This window comes from Montipora foliosa, chromosome 9 (assembly GCF_036669935.1).
Source record: "Montipora foliosa isolate CH-2021 chromosome 9, ASM3666993v2, whole genome shotgun sequence".
NCBI classification, from domain to species: Eukaryota; Metazoa; Cnidaria; class Anthozoa; order Scleractinia; family Acroporidae; genus Montipora; species Montipora foliosa.
This window is the reverse complement of record NC_090877.1, coordinates 10,681,428-10,701,427: the sequence shown is the minus strand read 5'-3', so window position 1 is coordinate 10,701,427 and position 20,000 is coordinate 10,681,428. Positions and strand designations below refer to the sequence as shown.

The following is a 20,000-nucleotide window of genomic DNA, read 5'->3' as shown; positions in this document are numbered from 1 at the left end:
ACACATGCATCTTGAGCGGAACGCTACAATGCTGATGGTTACGATTTAATCGGCTTTCGAGGAACCGGGCCCAGGGTTTTTTTTAAGTCACGTGACCTGCAGATATGTTTGGGAGGTTAAGCAAGGCAATTTAGTTATGACGCAAGATAATTAATTGTCACTAGTTAGGGCTGGTATAATTCATAGTTTTCGAGAGAACCTTTTTAACCTAGCGATAGTGTTAATTTCTTTTTATTTCATTTTAAACTATCTGCTCAGTTTTCCTGACTGTGAAGACAAAGAGAGAGTGGAGGCACATGAGAAAGTGGAGACACTGCCTGCAACAAGAATAAACAAAAGATAAATTACCACGCGTCTCGTCATTTTCACACGTCTTCGTTTGAGCTGCTTCCTTGTAGTCGGCTGATGAACACGACGACAATAATAAACGCGTATATGTTTTAGTGTTTTATCCCATTCGTAGTGTCAATAACCTCTTCCTCCAGTCTTCGAATCACCACATTACGCAAAATGTCCCCGCATAGCAGATGTGGATCTGAAGCCGATTGATTTAACAGTTTCTTTAATTCTACACTCGACAAAATAATCCGACGATCAAGGTTGTGAAAACATACATTCAGTCTGTCAAGTTCGTCTTGTGTAAAGACAAGCACAACTGAGACTCTTTATCCATCTGGAAAAAGGATCTTATTCAGTTACTCCTCCAAGCAAACTATAGCAGATGGTTGCTCTCGTCGTGTAATGCGTCATGTGCTCGTCTTTATACTGAGCTATCTAAACGTAAAGGAGCGCTGAAAAAGCTTTGCCCAAGTTCGTCACTGTAGAGAGGTTAACAACGCGACGGTTTTGTGCCACGGACGGAAACCTGAAGTGAACATTTCGCACGCCTGGGCGGCGGTCTCTCTCAGATTTCCAAACTATTCGCCTCTCCTAGTGAAACGACTTAACAATACAAATTTAGTAGTGTGAAGACAAGTCAACTAGGAAAACAGCTCACTTCGTGTTGCCGTCAGTGGCTCAAACTCGTCGTGTGCTTAAGTGACCAAATGCATCAGTCTGGAGGGATTATGCGTCCTTAGAATGAAACTAGATCATCCACTGATACCGCTGGCAGCAACTTTGCACTCTTTTCCGCCGCTCAAGCGGTACTTAACGTAATTGTATTTACCTCTTATTCACACTCATCCTCCATCCTCCTTCCACTGTCTTCAGCTTTCTTTCCGCTTGTCTTCGTCTCATCTTGCGTTGGTTCAGCTTTTGAAGAAACTTGAATCAGATTCACGAGCTTGTGAAACCGATCACAAAACTCTTCTCTGGAGGAACTCCAACCTTTGGTCAAACCTACAAAGACGAACTAAAGAGCAACAGACGAATTTTTTTGTAATTGCTCTGCTTTTCCCTGACTTAGATACTATCCTGCCCTCTCTTTGGTCATACTAAACACGAAACCGGTTTTTTTTTCCTTTACTGGGCTTAGTGGGCGGCGCTTGCATCCATGGCAACCATTTTGCGTGGGAATTTTAAACATTTACATCGTCTAATCTACGGCCTCGAAGATGGCTCGTTTTCCGAATAGTCTTGTCTACGGCCAATGCCATGCTTCTCTCCGAGGGCGTCGTTTTCGTGTCTATTGCACCAAGGAAGACGCGCAAGCGCTTTTGGCAAAAGTAGGAGATTTGTTCTTTTCTTGCCCCAGGCCCTCTGCCGTAACCATGTGGCAACGGCCTTGTACACGTTCCTCTTGGCTGCATTGCTAGCTAACCCAACCATCATAGTCTTTCCCATTAAATTGCACCTAAACTCAAATATGTTTCGTCTACAACATCAATTTCCCCACCAAAAGCAAGCAAGTTTTGCCATTCTTACCTCAAAATTACGCTTTTTCTCTGCCGGACAAGACGCGCAATGTTATCAAAACGAGCAGTAATTTGGACCCATGACCGTGACGTGCATGAGAGGCATGGGTCTATTCTCGATTTTATGTCACAAACGGCTTTGCGGTCCATAATTTTTTTTAAAAACAGGAATGCAAAGCAGTTTATGACGTGAAATTGGCAATAGACCCATGCCTCTCACGGTCGTGGGTCTAAATTACTGCTAGTTCTGCCACGTTTATGTGGCTTGCACGGCACAGAAAAAGCGAAATGCTTTGTAACAATGATGACATATGTTTGCATTGGATGGGGAGATTTATATTAGGAACGAAAAACATTTGAGTTTACGTGCACTTTAATGGCTCCTGTAGAGAATTAATTAAGGCAACATGACAATACCTTCACGAATAAAGTTACTACAATGAGTGTGATTTCTACGATGGCGACAATGGCCAATGCCGCTGACCAATCATCGTTGACTCCTAAAGACGCTGCAAAACTATTTCGAGCGAATCTACCCAAGATGCTTTTCACGTGCTCACATTGAGGAATTTCTCCTGTTGAAAGGATGACAAAAACGCTTCAGTGGAGATTCAACATTTCGTAGCATTTCTCGAATTCACTTGTGATTGACTAATGGCGGCATGCAGTCAATCCAGAACAGCCAGAACTGCCCATGGATCACTTCATTTCAATTGGGTACAACATTGACATAGCCGATGTGGTCTATTGTTTACTTTCCTGACGCTGATGAGGACAAACCTGATTCAACTCTATTATTATGCAAACGTTTTCTTTTGTTTTCGTTGAAAAACATGGCTGTTGATCACGTGAGTGAAAACCAACAATAGTGCAAAGTTATATTTTGAGGTGTCATTTTCGCTGATGTCGCCCCAGTAGATCTTCGAGTCCCTATTGTCGTGACAACACGTTGTAATTAATGTTACAGTGTTCTCGTAATTACTCGAGAAAATGAAAGGAATGTGCTACAATGATGAAGATATTAATCAAGGCACGGCTAGACAGCTTCAACATTTGTTTCAAAATCCGGCGATCGATTTCGTTGAACACCGATGACGAAACCGATTGCCACCATCTTTCAACTGTGTTGAAACATGTTGAATCGATGTTGAATGCGTTTCAAAGCTTTTAAACTTTGCTTCAACAAACATTCAACATTTGCTTTGTTTTCGGGAATGTTGAACAAAGTTGAAGCAGTTTGCCACCGTTAGGTATGCGCGTGCGCACTTATTGGTCTCTCAAGACAGTATCCACTTACCGTGGAGCCTTAGACTGAATACCAGGCCTCTCGTGAAGCTTTGCTGAATCAGATGTTGAACCGTTTGCCATTCGTGCGGTCAACATCGCTCAACATCGTTCAACAAAATAGAACTGTTGTTAAAGGCGTTTGCGCGTGCCTTTAGGAATTAATACCCGGGTTTCATGACATATAGCCAAGATCACTCTTTTATTTATGGTGACAGTTTCGATAGCTGTCCACCATCTTTATCAGAATTTACACTGATTGAAATGCCATGGAATGATAACGATATAGGCTCTAATCAGTTAGTTCAAACCGTTTAATAAACGCAATATTTCAGTTAAAGCCTCAATTTTTACTTGGATTTCGAGAAACTAAGGAGTTAGAAAGAAAATCTCACCGTCCATGAATTCAAACCGAATTGTTTCGACGTGAATAAGTTCTTCTCGACAGATGTGGTGTATCTTGACAGAGCAATTTCCTTTGTAATTCAAACTTGTGGCTCCTGAGCTAGTTGTTGAGAAGATAAAAGAGAACATCAAATCCAATTAAGAAGAAAGTCGTGTGAGTAGACGGCCTAAGAAAGACTGTTCTCGGTAGAGTGGTCCTTATGCACTTTGTGGGTCTGTGCCTCGACAGTACAGTGTAACCGGTTTTTGCTTAGTTTTACCAATTACTCATCCCTAATCGCTTTGTAACTTCAAATCAAGAAGTTACTGTTAAAGAACACAACTCCAATCTTCGTGTCAAGAAAATGTCTTTGGAGCAAGCATAATTCAAGTTACAAACAAAAGGGATGAACTTTGAAACACTGTTAGGCTGATTCATTTTAATAACCTTTTTCAGTTTTGCCCATCCCTGTCTGTCTGTCTGGACTGTCTTTCTATTGCCGTTTTATTCAAACCTTTCTTCGGTGTTGTAGTAGTAGTTACTTTAACGTTTCGCTTGATTTGCTTGTCATTTCTCAATCGCCAAATTTGGCTAAATTTCGTGACGCAGCGGCCCCGTTAATCGCCAAAAGCAATATTACATGCGTTTGATTGGCTATACCAAATCTAGCGCCTCATATGGGGTGGAAACTTAGCACTTCACATTACACTCTAATCAGTTAAGTCTGTTCATATATAAGTGCTACACGGCCAACGTTTGCAAAAACGTAATCCTTCCTTGTACTCAAAAGTACAGATATACCGATTCTATAATTGCATCTATAAATTGGAGAGGCAGTGTGGCCCAGTGGTTAGAGCGCTGTCCATGAAATCCGTAGATCCCGGATTCAAGACCTGTTCTGACCACTCGTTGAATTTGTTTCTGGTAGTCCCTGGTTCAACTTCCCAGCTGCACTTGTAAATAGCCAACTGGTTTGCCTCCGGCCAGTTGGGATTCTTAACGGTTGTTGTTGTTCTGTTCCGTCGTTTCGTTGTGTTTCATTGGCCCTGAGAAGCCCCTATGGGGAGCGGTCAATTAAGCATGTATTGCATAAGTTATAGCTTACCAAGACAACGGAAACTCCAGGTCCCATTTCTGTCCTTGGTCGAGATTTTTGTACATATCAATAAGCTGTAGTGTCATTACCGTTGGCTTACAGGTCGAGTTGATAAGAAATATTGAACGCTGAAAAGCAATTAGAAATATCAAGCTTTTGAATGAATGAATGATTAATAGAGGATATTACATGGCCGCGCGGAGATACGAAATTTCTCTTCGAGCGTTGAAAGAATATGCGCTCACTCGTGAAATATTTTTCAACACGAGAAAAGAATTTTCGTATCTCCAAGCGACCAAGTAATTTTCTTTTCATTTTGTAAAATCCCTGCAGTACAACAAAAGATGCTTTATTCTTTTTATTTCAAAAACTAAGGTCTGAACTTGACTACATAAGCTTACATTCAGTAGTTTTTTTGTTTGTGTCAATAGTATTTAAAACAAGGCCAAGTTATTTCAGTGCAAAGAAAGACGCACTCAGGCAAAACGTAATCTCGACAAACCTTCCTTCCTCCATTTTAAAATGAATTGTCTCTTCGATTCGTGAAAAAACTAACGAAAAAGCTCCCAAAAGACTCATCAAAATCACAAGCAGCCACAAGTGCTTGACAGCGCGCAATAATATTGCGAGCTGATCGGTCAAAAATGATATCACATATGTGTGGATAAAAATGATATCACTGGCGCGATAGTGTTTTTATCGATTTCCTACCACTCGGTATACCACTAAATTTTATATTATAAAAAGCTGTATATTTTACTTTCATGCCACTTTTTCGGTTTAAACTTACATCACAATCAGTTCAAACGTATGATAATTTCATATCAGTATTCTTCTTTCATACATTCACCGATTACGGGATACAGTAAGTAATAGTAATTGGACTAAGTGGAGTACAATTCAGGGAGTAATCGTACGAGTGATTTCAAAATCGCGCTGATTTGAAATTACGAGCGCAGTGGGAGGGAGCTAAGTGAGACGACGAGCATCCCCTCTCCTTCCATATGCGAGTCATCCCCCTCCCCCCTCCCCTACTGATTCATTAACTATGATAATTACTTTCCCTGAGACTTACATCACCCTTGTTGTAAAGGTTAATCCGCTTTGCACCAAGACTAGAAGCCTGTGACACGGACAGTTGGTTTCTTTGATCTAAAAAGATAGGAGCCAGTGAACTTGTTAGTAAGGAACGAGAAAATGATGGACGCTGAGGATGACTTCCGCTCATGTTTGTCGAAACGTCAGTCGAAGTCACTAACAACAGTACTTCTCAGGACTTCTCAGCCCAAGGGTCTTTTTTCATCATTTTTCGATATGACTCCACACTGTATCACGTGACAGCGATGTTATGGTACCATATGAAACACCGATTATTTCCAAACAAGATGCGGTCATCATACGTATTGTGACGTAATAAGTTATGAGCGAAATGATATATGAAATGAATAATATATTGAACTGCCTCACTACGCAATTGCTTAAAATTGCGTTCATAACTGCGAGGATCATAGCTTCACTTGATTTCATATCCGCAGTTCATTATATGATTCATTTCATATATCATTTCGTTCATTGATTTATTCACATCTCGGGAACATTTGTACCCACAAATGACCAGCTCCCAACATCAGTCGCTTCATAGCTCAGTTGGTTAGAGCATCGCACCGGCATCGCGAGGTCACGAGTTCAAACCTCGTTGAAGTCCTGGATTTTTCAGGTCTCTTTGCAATTGCTAAAATTGCGTTCATAACTGCGAGAATCATAGGTTCACTTGGTAATAAGTTATCTTGGCAACGGGAAAGCCCTGTTATAACACCGTTTTAGTGTCAAACATTCTAATAGGAACGTTACTTGAAAGCGTTGAAACAGGTTTAAATGATGTACTTTGCGCCTTGCTCGGCGATGCTCTCGATCACGTAACCGTGATCTTAATCTCAACTCCGCGATCACGATAGCTGTTTACCTTGAATGGAAGTGAAAAAAACTTTTGCGCATTTTGACGTTGCTTTACATTAGACTTTGCTGTTGAGTTCAACAAATTTCGACAAACTACAATCAAGAGCTCAAAATCATGATAGCGACACAAGCAAAAGTGCAAGCGACAAACACAGACCCGGCTCCCTGTATTCTCTATTTGCATTAAAACAATGGATATCCAGTTCACTGAAGAATGATACAGTCCCAAGAGTAATTAACTTCCATTGTTTTTATGTAAACCCCCCTCCCCCGCCCAAAAAAAAAAGTGTATTGCATTATGGGATTGGGAAGATAGCCTATTAGAACAATACGTCTTCGTATGCTGCTTGCCTTCATTCCTACGTCGATAATGAAAACTAGCGCCTACGAGCCTCTCAGGTTGCCGCAAATTTTTTAACAATGTAGTGAGCTGGCTTGCACTTTTTAAAAGCCCGAAACTCACGGGACCGTGCGATTGCCAATAATCCCTCCGTATCTTCCGAAGAACGGGCGTTTCAAGTCACTTGACTTGGCAATTCTTAGCTCATAAGGAAAAGCGGTTAGTAGTTTTGCGAAAGACTTCCGGATTTTAAGAAAGATTAAAATTATGTTAATGACAAGCAACCGTTCATTGCCTTACTAACATTTTGAGCATTTGTAATAAAACATTCCATTAGGCCAGACACTAATGTTAAATTTGCAAGTCACCAGACTGTGAGCGTCATCGTTCCAGGTGGACAGCTGACATTTGTGTTGGCGCACGCTTGAGTCGCGATGGTAGAACTTTGATGCTACTGCGATTCTGAATGCGAATTCATGCGTCTTTCCCTGCAAATTGATGGATTTTTCTGTGAATTAGTTTTTCAATCAGGTGAAGAGAGAGAAAGGGGAGGGGGGAGGAAGAGACTAGTCATGTGTTAATCGTGAAGCTTGCACGAGACATGGATGTCGATATTATAAATAAAAATTCCTTTGAGGATTTAGATACTTTAATCCGATTCGTCTTCATATATGTCGGTTGATAGGGACTTCAAGATGCAGGACGTAACGAGACGTCAGAGAGACCGCAACTAGACAGTACCATTTGAAGCTACTAAATTTTAAAAGCAAGTTATTTTTAATTTAACATTTGCAAAATTCCTTTTAAATGCCCCGCGAATCTGTAACGTAAAAAGACCAAACTTCAAGTTTTATGGAAAAAATTTTCAAAGCTTTAACACCAATCTGCCACATTCCTATAGTGTATAGTTCTGCGAATTTCAGTTGTAGAAATTGACTAAACGGATAAAAAAGGACGAGACAGTTTGTTAAACGTAAACTTTTCACTCTTTCGTTGACGTCACTTCATAGCCCTAAATTTAAAAATCCCATATAATATAAGAAAAATGGGAGTAGAATTTACCTGCAATTAATCATTTGCCACATACTTACCGGTGGAACTTCAAAGGCTGATTTTGGTTCCACTATTTTATTCATTGTTGCACACTGCAAAGCTACTGACATTTTCTTGGTTGCTTTTGCCTGATATATTATGGAATATAAACGTGAAAAGTCATTGAGCCTCGGTTGGACTGGAACAAGCATAAAATGTAGGCATATGCGGGAGAGATTGGGAGAGATAATTTGCATTTGAAAAGATTTCACCCGCCCAACCATCAGTTTCCATTTCATGTTTTTACCAGTCTAACAGCAAAATACAAAACTGGCTTATTGACGGGTAGACTACTGTACGAAGTCCTGGTCTTTTTGCATAGCGGCTTGGCAGTTAAAGTCCCTATGACACTTATTTTTTTCCCCGTTTTCTAAACTTTTCGTTTAAATATCTATAGTGTTTGGAGTGAAGTACTTAAAAAAAATTTTCCCTCGTAGCGTATCTACGCGTTTTAGCGGGCTTTTGATTTATACGCAAAAACATTTGGCGGAGCCAGTTAAGCCCTGGTAACTAATGACGTCAAATAAGTAACTTGATCGCATCTCATCAGAAAGAAATGTGCAAAAGTGTAAGAAAAGAAGTCTTGTTGAAAATCTAAAGCGTTTTGTTTAGTCTTTGTAGAAATGTCGGACGACAGTTACCCTTCGGATGCCGTGAATGTTCTGACGATTCAGAATGGAATTACATTCTTGACTTCTTTGACGTCATTAGTTACCAGGACCCAACTGGATCTGCCAAAAATCAAAGGCCCTCCAAAACGCGTGTGACTATGAGCGAAAATTTTTTTGAAGTACTACACTCCAGACACTGTAAATATTTAAAAGAAAAGTTACAAAACGGTAAAAAAAATAAGTGTCATAGGGACTTAAAGGATTCTCATCGCCTGTATGACTGCGCTGTACGCTCTCAACCACGATCATTTATCGCTTTGGAAGGTGTTTGATATACTCAGTTGCAATGTATGAGTTTATGAGTTTCATATATTCGCCACCTTGAGCTAAAAGCCTTCTATCGTGTCTCTCGCTCGATTGGATGAGAATGTGCGCGCATGAAAATAAGGGTTCCTGCACTGCGATTTTCTTAGTCAGCGGTTACAGTTTTCATGAAAGTCATGTGCAAAACTTAAGACACCAACGAATATCTGCTAACATTTAACGGAAAACAGTTTTGACTATGAAGTGTCACTAACCACATTATGCAATTCGACATGTACGTCCGCAAAGTGTGGGTCATCTGTGGTTTCAAATTTCCAATGTTTGCAGTTTCTTATGTCCTCTGAGACGGAGCGGAGCTAGTAAAAAAAACAATAACAAAAACAGTTTAGTTTTAACTGAAAATTACTCTTACGATGAAAACTAATCGCCTTTACGAGGTTAGATCTTTCCGGCAGCCTTAATTTTGTTGCCGGTACAATATATGAAAAACAACAATTCTTTTAACAATCACTTGCTGCCCCTGGGACACAACGAGGCACAATTCTTAGGGAATCGAATTTGCAGGAAGATTATCTGGATTCGAATCCTTCCATTTATTTAAGTGTGAAGTATGATGATGATCAGCAAAAGTGAATTAGATAAGAGTGTTCTTATGGCATGGGTTGACTCCCTAGCACAGTCACCCGTTCCAGCAAAAATTAGCTGTTATGTCCCTGAAAAAATATGGCAGAAGCAGTCACGCGTGACATGGCTGCCCTGATTGGTTAAAGTCGATTTGACTGTGCTGAGGCAAGACCGCAAAGTGATAGAGAAACACTCTTATCTAATTCACTCTTGTGATCATCAAGTGTATTTAGCGCTGAGTCACAATAGACCTTATCGGAGTTGAGCCTGCAGGCACATTTTCTTTTGTTTAAAACTACATGCAAACGAGGCTTAAGGTGATTCCCTTGTTTTGCACCGCGCATCTCATACTGCGCATAACATTGCGACTTCGGAGATGGCGGCGTTTCGCGCCGGCCATCTGAAGAGAGGCAACAAAGGCCGCTTTTGCAGTTCAAAAGCTTTTAAGTGCAATCATGATAACTTCTCGGTTAATTAAGAAGGTGTTGTTTTGGAACTCGCCCCAGTCCTTTCGCGCAAAAATGATCATTTTGAAGCCGAAATTGCTGCATTTGAAGCATGACACTGAGTGCAAGGTGATGACTGTAGCGGTCCAATTTGCTTACATTTCTTTGCAAGATTGAGCAATTTGAAATCGCTTTCTTAAAGATTATAGCCCGGACAAACAAGCAGGTTCAAGTGTCAGTAGCCTTTGCTACATAACAACAATTTTTGCGGTTGATCTAGTTTCGAATGCTTCTCGCGAAATTCGTGGAAAAAACACTTAGCGCATACAGCGCGAAAACAAGCACGGTGACCCCTTCTTTTTATTGCATTTTTAAAATGCCCTGTGTAAGAATATCAATTGTGCCAAGTTTGAAAAAAATCTGGATAGTACGTCATTTTCATGGGAATAGCCCTTTTCACGGTTAGTTTTTCTCATTTGCATTACAATGTAATCTAACGTGGGTGCGAGGCAATTTCGGGTTAAAACTACAAAATAGCCCGAAATTGCCTCACATACATGCTAGATTACATTGTATGTCCTAAGAGAACCTGGAAACAATGCTTATGCAAAAATTGGTGGGGGGGGGGGGGGGGGGGACAAACAAAGAGAATTATGGTATTTTCCGAAGTGGCCCATTCGATACAAAATGACCCCTTAGCCTCGTTTATGCGGCAAAACCGCTGATAACTCCGATAAGGGGACACTGTACTGAAATCAAATCAAATCAAATCAACTCATATCATTGGTTGATTTTTGAGGAGAGGGGAAGGGTGGAGTTTCTCGGAGCAGAGTAGATTCTTGGTGGGAGTCAAGTGCTCTTACCACTGCGCCATTCCTGCTCCCCCACTGTCTGAAGCCGACTTTAAGATCTACGTCTCGTTCGTCAACGAGAACGCCACGGAACATTAATATCATTAGTTAAAAGAAGAAAAATATTCGTGCTGCACGTGCAGCACGCGTTTTATCACAAAATTAGCACAATAGCTGTGGTTAAACACTACTTGGGTTTGGGGCCTTCCGAACGGTAAATGGCTTGGGTTGGTTTAGCTCAGGTTTCATGTTACCCTTGGGGATGCGGTTACACAGTAAAGACTTCCCTCAGGGTAAAATATAATTTAAACGGAAAATCTTGCAACATTGTTGGGCACAACATGTTGCATACGTTTGGCCACCCTTTTGCGATATGTTGCGACATGTTGGCTGATGTTGGATCAAATTTGAAAACGGTCAACCGGTCGGTTGTACTGTTTTGGCCACGTTCACGCAACATTGTTGCCAGGGCGCTTATACGGTCTCTTTCCGCCCTGATTGTTGCGCTAGGGCATGCGCGTTAGGTCCACTTCTTGCGCGCCAGGGGCATGGGGCACATGAACATTGACATGTTGCGTTGAAAATGATGAAAATGTTGTGTGCGTTTGGCCACCCCGTGCAACACATGTTGCAAGATGTTGCGTTGAAATGTTGCGAGCGTTTGGCCAGGCTTTTAATTAGACTGGTTGAGGGTTTTTAGCATTTCATGTTTGATTTAAAGAGGTTCATTTCTCGTGATTATTGTTTTAAAGTGCATGTGAGAAGATTACTTTATCAAAACATTGTTCTGTATAAACAACAAAATTTCCCTGCTTTTGAAATAGTCAGACTTTCACTGAATTCTCTATACCCCCACGTAAACTACAAAGAGGAAATTTCGTTTTATACTATGTTCATTCTTACCAAACGTAGCTTTTCTTTCACCCGTAAACGGGTATCCGAAGATATTTGTAATAAGGACAACGATAGAAATATTAAAGTGAAGATAACGCCTTTGCTCTTCATCCTATCATTTTTCTGTCTTGTATAGCAATCGAATTGACGTCATAATCGGTCACAGACGTATCCTGATCACACGTGCGATCAATAAGGGTACTGCACGCGCTAAACAAAGTTGCTGGTTAACCTTTTTCGGTTGGTCGTGGGCCTGTTTGTTCCTGACAAAAGCTGGCATACCGGTAAATTCTATTGGGATGGCATGTTACCTCGATCGGCAGATTTTCCAAACCTGCCGAAAGCATAAAACCAAGGTAAATTATTACGAAAGTCAAGTGGAACACGCATTCTCTGTCTGCTAACGCAAGTTTGAAATGATTGACTTTCTGAAAGGCCATAATCACGAGCCTACTATCTCAAATACTAGATCTGATGTTCTTCAAGACGCCGCTAGCGCTTCGTTCTCAGCCCATCGCCTTACTCAAAATTGTTTTATACAACTGTTTCAAACCATTTTAATCATATTCCTCCAAATATGACAAATATGACTCGCATAACGTTTGGCCTAGCCCCGTAGTGAACCACGAAGTGCGTTGAAATTATTACATGGGGAAAGTCTAGGGTTTAGCTCCATATCATGTTACGGTGAGGGTCTATTCTCGCTGTTGTGAATGGTGTTGTGAATGTACAACGTGTGGATCACACATTTCTGGCTCGTTTCATAGGACCGCGTCCGTTTACCGCCTCCGCTATCCGCAACCACTAACCGCGTCTGCCAACGGCAACCGCTAAGCGCATCCCCCAACTGCGTCAACTAACCGAGACTGATAACCCGCGTTCGCCAACTGCAACCGCAAACAACGCGACTACGACCGCTAACCACGACCCCAAACGGAACTACAATGGCGAACCAAGAACGCGGCTGCAACCCACGTCCTCTAATGCGGCTGCGAACGCAAACCGCAAACCTCAACTCCTCCAACTTGTTCAAGAGTGGTTTAATACCCTTGATAATCGCGGCTAGCTGAATGCGGTTTTTCCAGATTTTGCAAAGGCCTTTGATAAGGTTTCCCACCCACACCTGCTATTAAAACACCAGTAGTAAGAAATCAATATATGGTATCCGTGGCAATGGTCAACTATTAGATTGGATTTCAGATTTCGTGACTACAAAAAAACACAGAGTGATAATGAATGGCCACTCATCTGGTTGGCCTGACGTAACATCTTGCTTTCCCTTGTTTATATCAATGACTTTCCCTTGGTAATTAACAGTAACTACGAACTCGTTGCTATAATAAGAGTACCTATATCGCTGATAAAGTTACATCCTAAAGTGATATCCACGGTGCAGATGATTGGTGTAACACTGACGTCTGAAAAGTCCAAGATTCCGCTCATATCGAAATCAAAGGACCCACATTATCGTAAGCATGCAACGGTTGTCTGATGAGCCCTTATCCGTAGTCGATCATCACCTTGGTTTCTGGCTCGAGTCTTTCCTTACTTGGAATGACCACATAAATGATATCTGTGGCAAAGCCAAAAGGGCTCTAGGTTTGATACGGCAAACGTTTGGTTTAAATAATCCAGTGGGAGTTTCGACGGTTTTTAAGACCTTAGTGCGCCCAATACTGAAATATGGTTGTCAAGTCTGCAATCCTCACTTAGTTGAGCATATCAACAGTAGAGAGTCGGTTCAAAGGCGAGCTACTCGAGTTATTTGGGTGTCAGAGGCTGTGTTTTCACGATAGACGTTGTCTCGCTTAATTAACTTTCCTGGAAGTGGTTTGTTTGCAGACTTCATTAAGCGACTTAAAAATGATTCGTGTTTTCACGGGTAAGACTAAATGAGGAGAGAGCACGAAAAAGCATGAAACAGCGCGCCTGTTGTATTTCCGATTTGAGCCAACTCGCTTCAGTTGAATGGTTTGGTGGCTTAAATTTAATGAGAGTTCTATTGAAATTTGCCGACTCGCTTAACTTTAAGCGAGTTGGGAAAGGAACTGTTTTCACAGAATTTTCGGTTGTCACTTGCTAAGCGACCTTCATAAGTTTCTTACTTTAAAAAACACACAGAAACCATAATTTTGGGATAAGACCTACAATGAAAGGACCCGTAAAAAATATTTTAAATGAGTTATCTTTTTTTTTTATATCGTTATATTACTGACAGGGACGATATTTCCTTGCCATGGAAATTATGGTTGCCACTTCATTAGCTAATTTTAAAGTCCGGTCTTTTAGATCATTTGTGCCAAATGTAGAATATTACGCGTGTTAATGTGTGAGTGTTGTACTTATTTTAGAAAGTTAGTTTTGTATTGTCTCTTAATCCAAGAGTCCATTATCAATTTTTGCTGAACTCTTAATTATTATTTTTTAGTGTGTTTGATATTGGAGAGTGATCTTTGTATGGGAATTTGGTTTCCCCCAATTATTCTCCTGTCGTATATATCCTTTGAGCCTGTAATCGGCGGACGAAGTAAATTATTAAACTTACAAAAAACTTAAACTTAAACTCTAACAGCGTCTGCCAACCTCGTCCGCCAATCCCGAATTCTAATCACATCCATCAACCGCTTCCGCCAACCGCAGCCGCAACGCTAATCGCGACTGCAACCGCGGCTGCTAACCATGACCCCAAACACAACCACGAAAGCTAACCGAGAACGATGATTTTTCTTAAAGCGCGATCAATCTCCTTGTTGATATGTATTTCTCGTCCGTATAGCTCGATGATTGGGTCATTTTACAGTTCGATTAACTTTCATTTACTACACGAAATAGTCCTCGATTCCTGATTAAGCCTAAGCGCTCGCCTCAGTGATAAGGCCTAAGCACTCGCGTAGAATTTTAGCTTTCATTTTGCGGTTCGGTTAACAACACTTTTCACGAGATCGTGTGAAGAAGAAAGCAGCATTCGTTTACTGATTAAGCCTAGTAAACACTCGCTTCAGTGATTAGGCATAAGCACTCTCGCGAAAATTTGCAGTTCGGTTCTCACAATATACTTAGATGTTTACTTGGGGAGGGGTAGTATTTTCGACAGCGTATCCACGTATCCGCGTATCCACTTCACAACATACTACTTAGATGTTTACTTGGGGAGGGGTTGTATTTTCGACAGCGTATCCGCGTATCCAGCCTCCTCTGAGGTGCAGCTTTAAAATGGCAGGGTATTCTGCGGTTACTCCTACCTTTCTCACATTCAAAAACTTGGAATAGTCGTGAAGTGATAATAATAATGAGAATTTATATTTTGTGATGACGTTCTCGTTGCCGTTCCCGTCGTCGTTGCTAAAGCTCCTTAATGTTAAGTGATAACGACGAAACAGTTCCCCGTGATGGTAATTTCGCGCCGCCATGTTTTCGCGATCTATCCGGGGTCACCCGTCACGAACCGTCTACATGGCAAAAAGTATAGCCCGCCTAGAGCGCGGGTGCCTAGGGCAAGTAGACAGGGTGCCCCAGAACATATATACACAGCTTACTCTCAAATGGTTGTAAATATGAGCTCGAGCGAAAGGTAAAAAGCGAGATTCCAATGTTAGAATCCATAATCACAGTGTGGGCTAAGCGCGGTGAGAGTAATGTTCGCAAGCAAAACGACAAAGATAGTAGTGCTGGAAGAAAGGCAAAGTATGATAGGCAGACCGGCTGGCTCGGTTTGTCATGCACCGGATCAGTTTGTGGGTGTTCGCGCAATTAAAACTCCGGTCGGACCAACACTAAGGGTCTTTAAATGACTGAGGAAAAAGTGCTGCCATTGTAAAAACATCTACAAATGGTTAGGCTCTCTGATCTTCCAGAATTGACGATAAACCATAGGGGCCGTCTCACAACTCTTCAAAGTTCATAATCCCGATGGAGTTCACGGTGTCGTTGTCTGTCTTCTGTGGTATAATCATGGTAGGGAGGGTGAACGCTCGAAGATACCAGCTACACCAAGCTACTTGAAAAATCCGAAGATCATAAAACATAAAATGACGACGATGATACGAAGATCTCTTGTAGTTTGGTAAAGGATCACATCAGTGCAAAAAAAGGAGCTTGGGAACCAAAATAGAACCCTTGTCCTATAGACGGATGAAAAACACGTATATGCTATGTATTTTAGTTGTAAATGTCATGTCTCGAAGATATTAGCTCTTGTAGTTACTCTGAAATTCGAGATGAAAGAAAGTTTATGCATGTCTATAAGTTACCTTTAGCAGGGTGCGTGCGTACACTTTGTAATCCACGACTCCAGTACAGTGCTTGCCATTAAGGGATACAATGACTTTTCGTAGAATATTAAGGAGATCGAAATCTTACGTTAAATTGACAAGGGCGGTCTTGAGCCGTGTGTAGGAATAGGACTGTCTCACAGGGGGTATGGGCCGACATTTCTCTCCCTCCCTGCCAAGTGCCAACTGCGTCTGGTCTAAAAGTGAGATACGGGGCGATAGCCCAGGCTGTCTCGTTTGGTACGACAGTCTGGCGTGATGTCCGGAGGTGATGCGCTTTTCTCTCTTCTTCAAATATTCCGTTATCAAATGCATAAAATGTTCTGGCTCTCCGATACGTACCATAGCAAAAGAAGGTTCTGGTTATTACAAGGAATTGACATTTCAGTTAATTCTAAAGACATAAACGTAACGGAAGAACCGTGTCTGGTCTTCTCGAGAAAGAGGTGAGAGATGGTTTCATGCAGATTAGGACGCTACACGGCCAACGTTTGCAAAAACGTAAACCTCCCTCAAAACGAGTACAACACTGGTGAGACCAGTTTCACGAAGTGGTGTTACATGGTGAAACTCGTCCTTTTATCACCACTGCAACTGCTGCAACCGTTGCAGAAATTGAATGCGGTAAACTTGTCTCGCAACGGAAATTCAAAAAAGTTTCACGAAACCGACCACGTTACACGGTACAATGTTTCCTGAAACTTGTTTCGCAGCCCCCTTTCAGATAAAAGTTTCAACGTGCAACAGCAGCTTCGATCATTTCGTGGCGTCCTTGCTGTAAGAAATGATCTGGCCCGCCAGTAGCTCGCAAACATTGCGCCAACGTCGGGTGTCTTGGATCGGGCTTGTGCGATAAATCTCGTACCCAGATCTCTTGTAGCGAGCAAGGACGCCACAAGAGATCTGGGTACGAGTGTGCGTCAAACAATGCAGAATTTCTGAAAACTCAAACCGGAAGCTGTTGTTGTTGTTGTTGTTGAATTGATGAGAAGTGCCCCGTTCTACGTTACTGAATTCGTGGTATTTTGCATTGGGCTATTCAGTTTTGTCGTGGTTAATTGTTCCTGGTAAACCTCCTATATCATTTTATTGGTTTATGACACACTTTCTTGAAGCAATTATTGAATTCCTTCCTGGGTAAGTTGCATATGTGTTAAAAAGTGGATGTATGGGAATTTGTGTCAAAAGTAGATATGTCTGATAATGTTACTTAACTCGGCCACCTTAAGACATGTCAGAAAACGTCAGTCCTGTTCATTCATTCGTCTCTAAATGTGCTAGCGGGAAAGTTAAATCAGCAGCTGATCGGCCAATCTGTTACTGAAGACCGGCTTAGTAATACACACCGTTAACAAGAGCATAACTGGGCTTTCGCTTCCATACAACAAACAAGGCAAATCAAAGAAAGAGAGTACGTTAACACAACACAGTTGGCAGCTTATATTTTTTTTTACAGCTAACGCGTTACGAAACATTGACTTGGCCGGCAATGCGGAAGTTCCGCCGGCCAACCTTAAATGACTTCCGAAACAGTGCCAGTAATACAAATAAATGAATTTTATTTAAGTGTGAAATGCATTTAGCGCTGAAACACTATAGAGGAAGATGAAGTAAACTCATATCAAATCAGAAGAAAACCGGAGTATCCGGAGAAAATCCACTCGGAGTGGAGAAGAGAACCAAGGGGTATTAAACACCACTGTGCCATCCATGTTCTTCTTAAGGTAAGGGTCTAATTCAAGTGCCGTACTCACATATAACGAGGGAAGTCTTCAATAGCAATGGTTGCCACCCTTCCATAGTTTAAGACCTTCCTGATCACTTGAGAGTTCTTTACCCGCGCTGTTTTTCCTTGAATCAGACCTCTCGAGGAACTTAAATCCTACGTGCATAGTCATGCACGAGTACATAAATCTTAAGTCCTACCTAAATCCTACGTGCATAGTTCATGCACGAGTACAATGCATAACGGGAAGAGTTTAGCCATGTTTTCAAACATCTTTAATCCAAGATTCAATTCAAAGTTCTAGTTGGCTGAATGGGTTTTCTTGTTTTCTTAAGAAAAGAAAGTTTTAAATTCGTTATGCAAATCTGTTTGTTTACGCTCTTCAATTGGTCCTTGAAAATACGATTTTCATGGTCGCTTAAGCTGAAGCTATCCGCCACAGGAAAAATAGCGAAACCGCATTTCGGTAACACCTACTACAGATATTTTCTTCGAATTGATTTTAGTTCAGGAGTCCATGGTGATGGACTCTTGTGTAGTCTCATTTCTTTCCAAGAGAGTGTCTCCAATAGATTTCTCTCCAAAGTATCCTACGATTCCGTTTCTCAGAATGCCTTCTTTTACCTTTCACAAAAGAAACCGATACTTATGATCCATGCTTTAATTTCAGACGACAGTATCAACTTTGGGGGACACCCCTCCTCCACCCTTGTTACATCATTTACGTAGCACTGACGTCAACGAAGATAAACTTCCTGCCTTAAGCTGCGATAAATAACTCACCAAAGTCTATTTTGAGGCGCTGGTCAGTTTGTGGGATGCATGGGCTGTAGATAGCAGCGATGTCTGCTCTAAATAAGCATTTTCTCTTTGAGCAAGTCTATTATCTTGGCAAAAAAGGGCAAAAGGTAAGTAACGGTAAACAATATATGATATACGGTTCCAATCTCTCACAAATGTGTCCACCTGAAACGTTTATGGGAAAGGCTTAGATGTGGCACACCTTGCGAGCTAAGTTCAACGCTTCTTTGCAAAAGTTAATGATCGAAATATGAAGTAAATGATTTGAAAAGAGAGTTCTTAGCATGAGGTGGAAAGTACAGTTTTCGTCAGTCCACCGTCACCCGGCCCACTTAACTTTCCGGTTTGCATTGGAGTTCTTTCTTACGTTTCCTCATTCCAAGACTTGTAAAATGGGTAAGAAATAAACATTTCGGTGTCATAATTGTAGTTCGCTCTTTTTTTATTTCAGTGGGATATCACAGTAAAGGGAAATGAACAAAACAGAAAATGTAAGTGTTATGTTATTGTGGACGAATTTGTAAGTTGTACTAAAACCTAATTTTTTAGGAATGCCCAGGATTTAACAGACACTGTTTACAGGTGTCACATTTTTTTCTTTCTTAAGAAAGTTCGTAGTTAAGCTTACGGAAAGTCTGCCCAGAAATTATTTTTTATATTGCACGACGCAGATTCCATGCAAAGAATTCAATTATAAAACCCCGCATCATGTCTTCCATTTGTAACTAAATATTACTTGCCGTAAATTTAGTTTACATTTCATGCACAAATCTGAACATATACAGGAAATAACTTCCTTTAACATTTTACACTTTGAAAATGGCGCAGAGTCTTCAAATAAGAAACTGGGCCCGATCCAAATTTCCTCTGGTTGTTATCATGTACTTTTCATTTGACGATTTTTCATTTTCATCTTCCAAATACCCCCATGTTCTAGTTAACTAGAAATACCATTGAAGTGCTCATTTTCCGTTGGTAAAATCATGCTGCAGTAGTATGACTTAGAGGGTTTGAAACAGGTGTCATCATTGTTGAAGTTGCCACTCTATCTTCATCTGAATATTAATTATTTTTGCTGAAGTACAATATCAATTGACTGCAAAATGGAGCTGCAGCTTATTGATAAGCTTTGAGTCTTTGCAAAAACAAGGCAAAAATACAAAAAGACACCTCATGATCGTTCTTGTTCACACGAAAGATTTAAACTTGAGTTGAGCACTTGGTTAATTTCTTGTTTGGACGGTAATATTGCACCTAACGATTGAAACACAATTATTATAACATTATAACAGGGTCTATAATTTACATTATTATATTTGTGAACATCTGCCAGTTTCTTAAACTATTGGCTCATCTGCTTTGAACGTTTTTGTTGGCCTTGACACATTTTCACACCATCTGTGTCCAAATCAGTTGTGCAGAGTGGGGTTGCTGTTTCTGTCC

The 20,000-nt window shown here is 41.0% G+C and overlaps 3 protein-coding genes across 5 annotated transcripts in view; 2 read left to right on the top strand and 1 right to left on the bottom strand.

Annotated features, from left to right (window-relative positions):
- The window catches only part of LOC137969942 (uncharacterized), a 5,359-nt gene extending 5,012 nt beyond the window's left edge, over positions 1-347 (top strand). Inside the window, exon 4 of one of the 2 annotated variants that reach the window (XR_011116745.1) lies at positions 259-347. The gene's annotated coding sequence lies outside the window, so the exon portion shown is untranslated. The other variant, XM_068816356.1, reaches the window with a different exon arrangement.
- A 651-nt stretch (positions 348-998) lies between these two features.
- LOC137971432 (uncharacterized) lies at positions 999-10,970 on the bottom strand. Its single transcript, XM_068818261.1, has 9 exons — positions 10,878-10,970; positions 9,199-9,300; positions 8,009-8,098; positions 7,222-7,405; positions 5,697-5,773; positions 4,631-4,749; positions 3,536-3,645; positions 2,274-2,431; positions 999-1,354 (listed from the first exon to the last, which is right to left on the bottom strand). The coding sequence occupies exons 1-9, from the start codon at positions 10,968-10,970 to the stop codon at positions 1,172-1,174; spliced, it is 1,116 nt and encodes a 371-aa protein (XP_068674362.1). The 3' UTR covers positions 999-1,171.
- A 6,021-nt stretch (positions 10,971-16,991) lies between these two features.
- The window catches only part of LOC137972180 (uncharacterized), a 13,811-nt gene continuing 10,802 nt past the window's right edge, over positions 16,992-20,000 (top strand). The window contains exons 1-4 of one of the 2 annotated variants that reach the window (XM_068819028.1): positions 16,992-17,167; positions 17,598-17,754; positions 18,427-18,664; positions 19,009-19,048. In XM_068819028.1, coding sequence (XP_068675129.1) covers positions 18,599-18,664; positions 19,009-19,048 — 106 coding nt within the window. In that variant the 5' untranslated portion in view covers positions 16,992-17,167; positions 17,598-17,754; positions 18,427-18,598. The remainder of the gene's footprint in view (positions 17,168-17,597; positions 17,755-18,426; positions 18,665-19,008; positions 19,049-20,000) is intronic. The other variant, XM_068819029.1, reaches the window with a different exon arrangement.

Excerpts from the sequence above, each read along its gene's own strand:
- LOC137971432 (XM_068818261.1), bottom strand. The coding sequence starts at position 10,970 with ATGATATTAATGTTCCGTGGCGTTCTCGTTGACGAACGAGACGTAGAT. Across the intron at positions 3,646-4,630 it reads CTGGAGTTTCCGTTGTCTTG|CTCAGGAGCCACAAGTTTGA; the intron begins GTAAGCTATAAC and ends CTCAACAACTAG. Across the intron at positions 2,432-3,535 it reads TCGGTTTGAATTCATGGACG|GAGAAATTCCTCAATGTGAG; the intron begins GTGAGATTTTCT and ends TCCTTTCAACAG.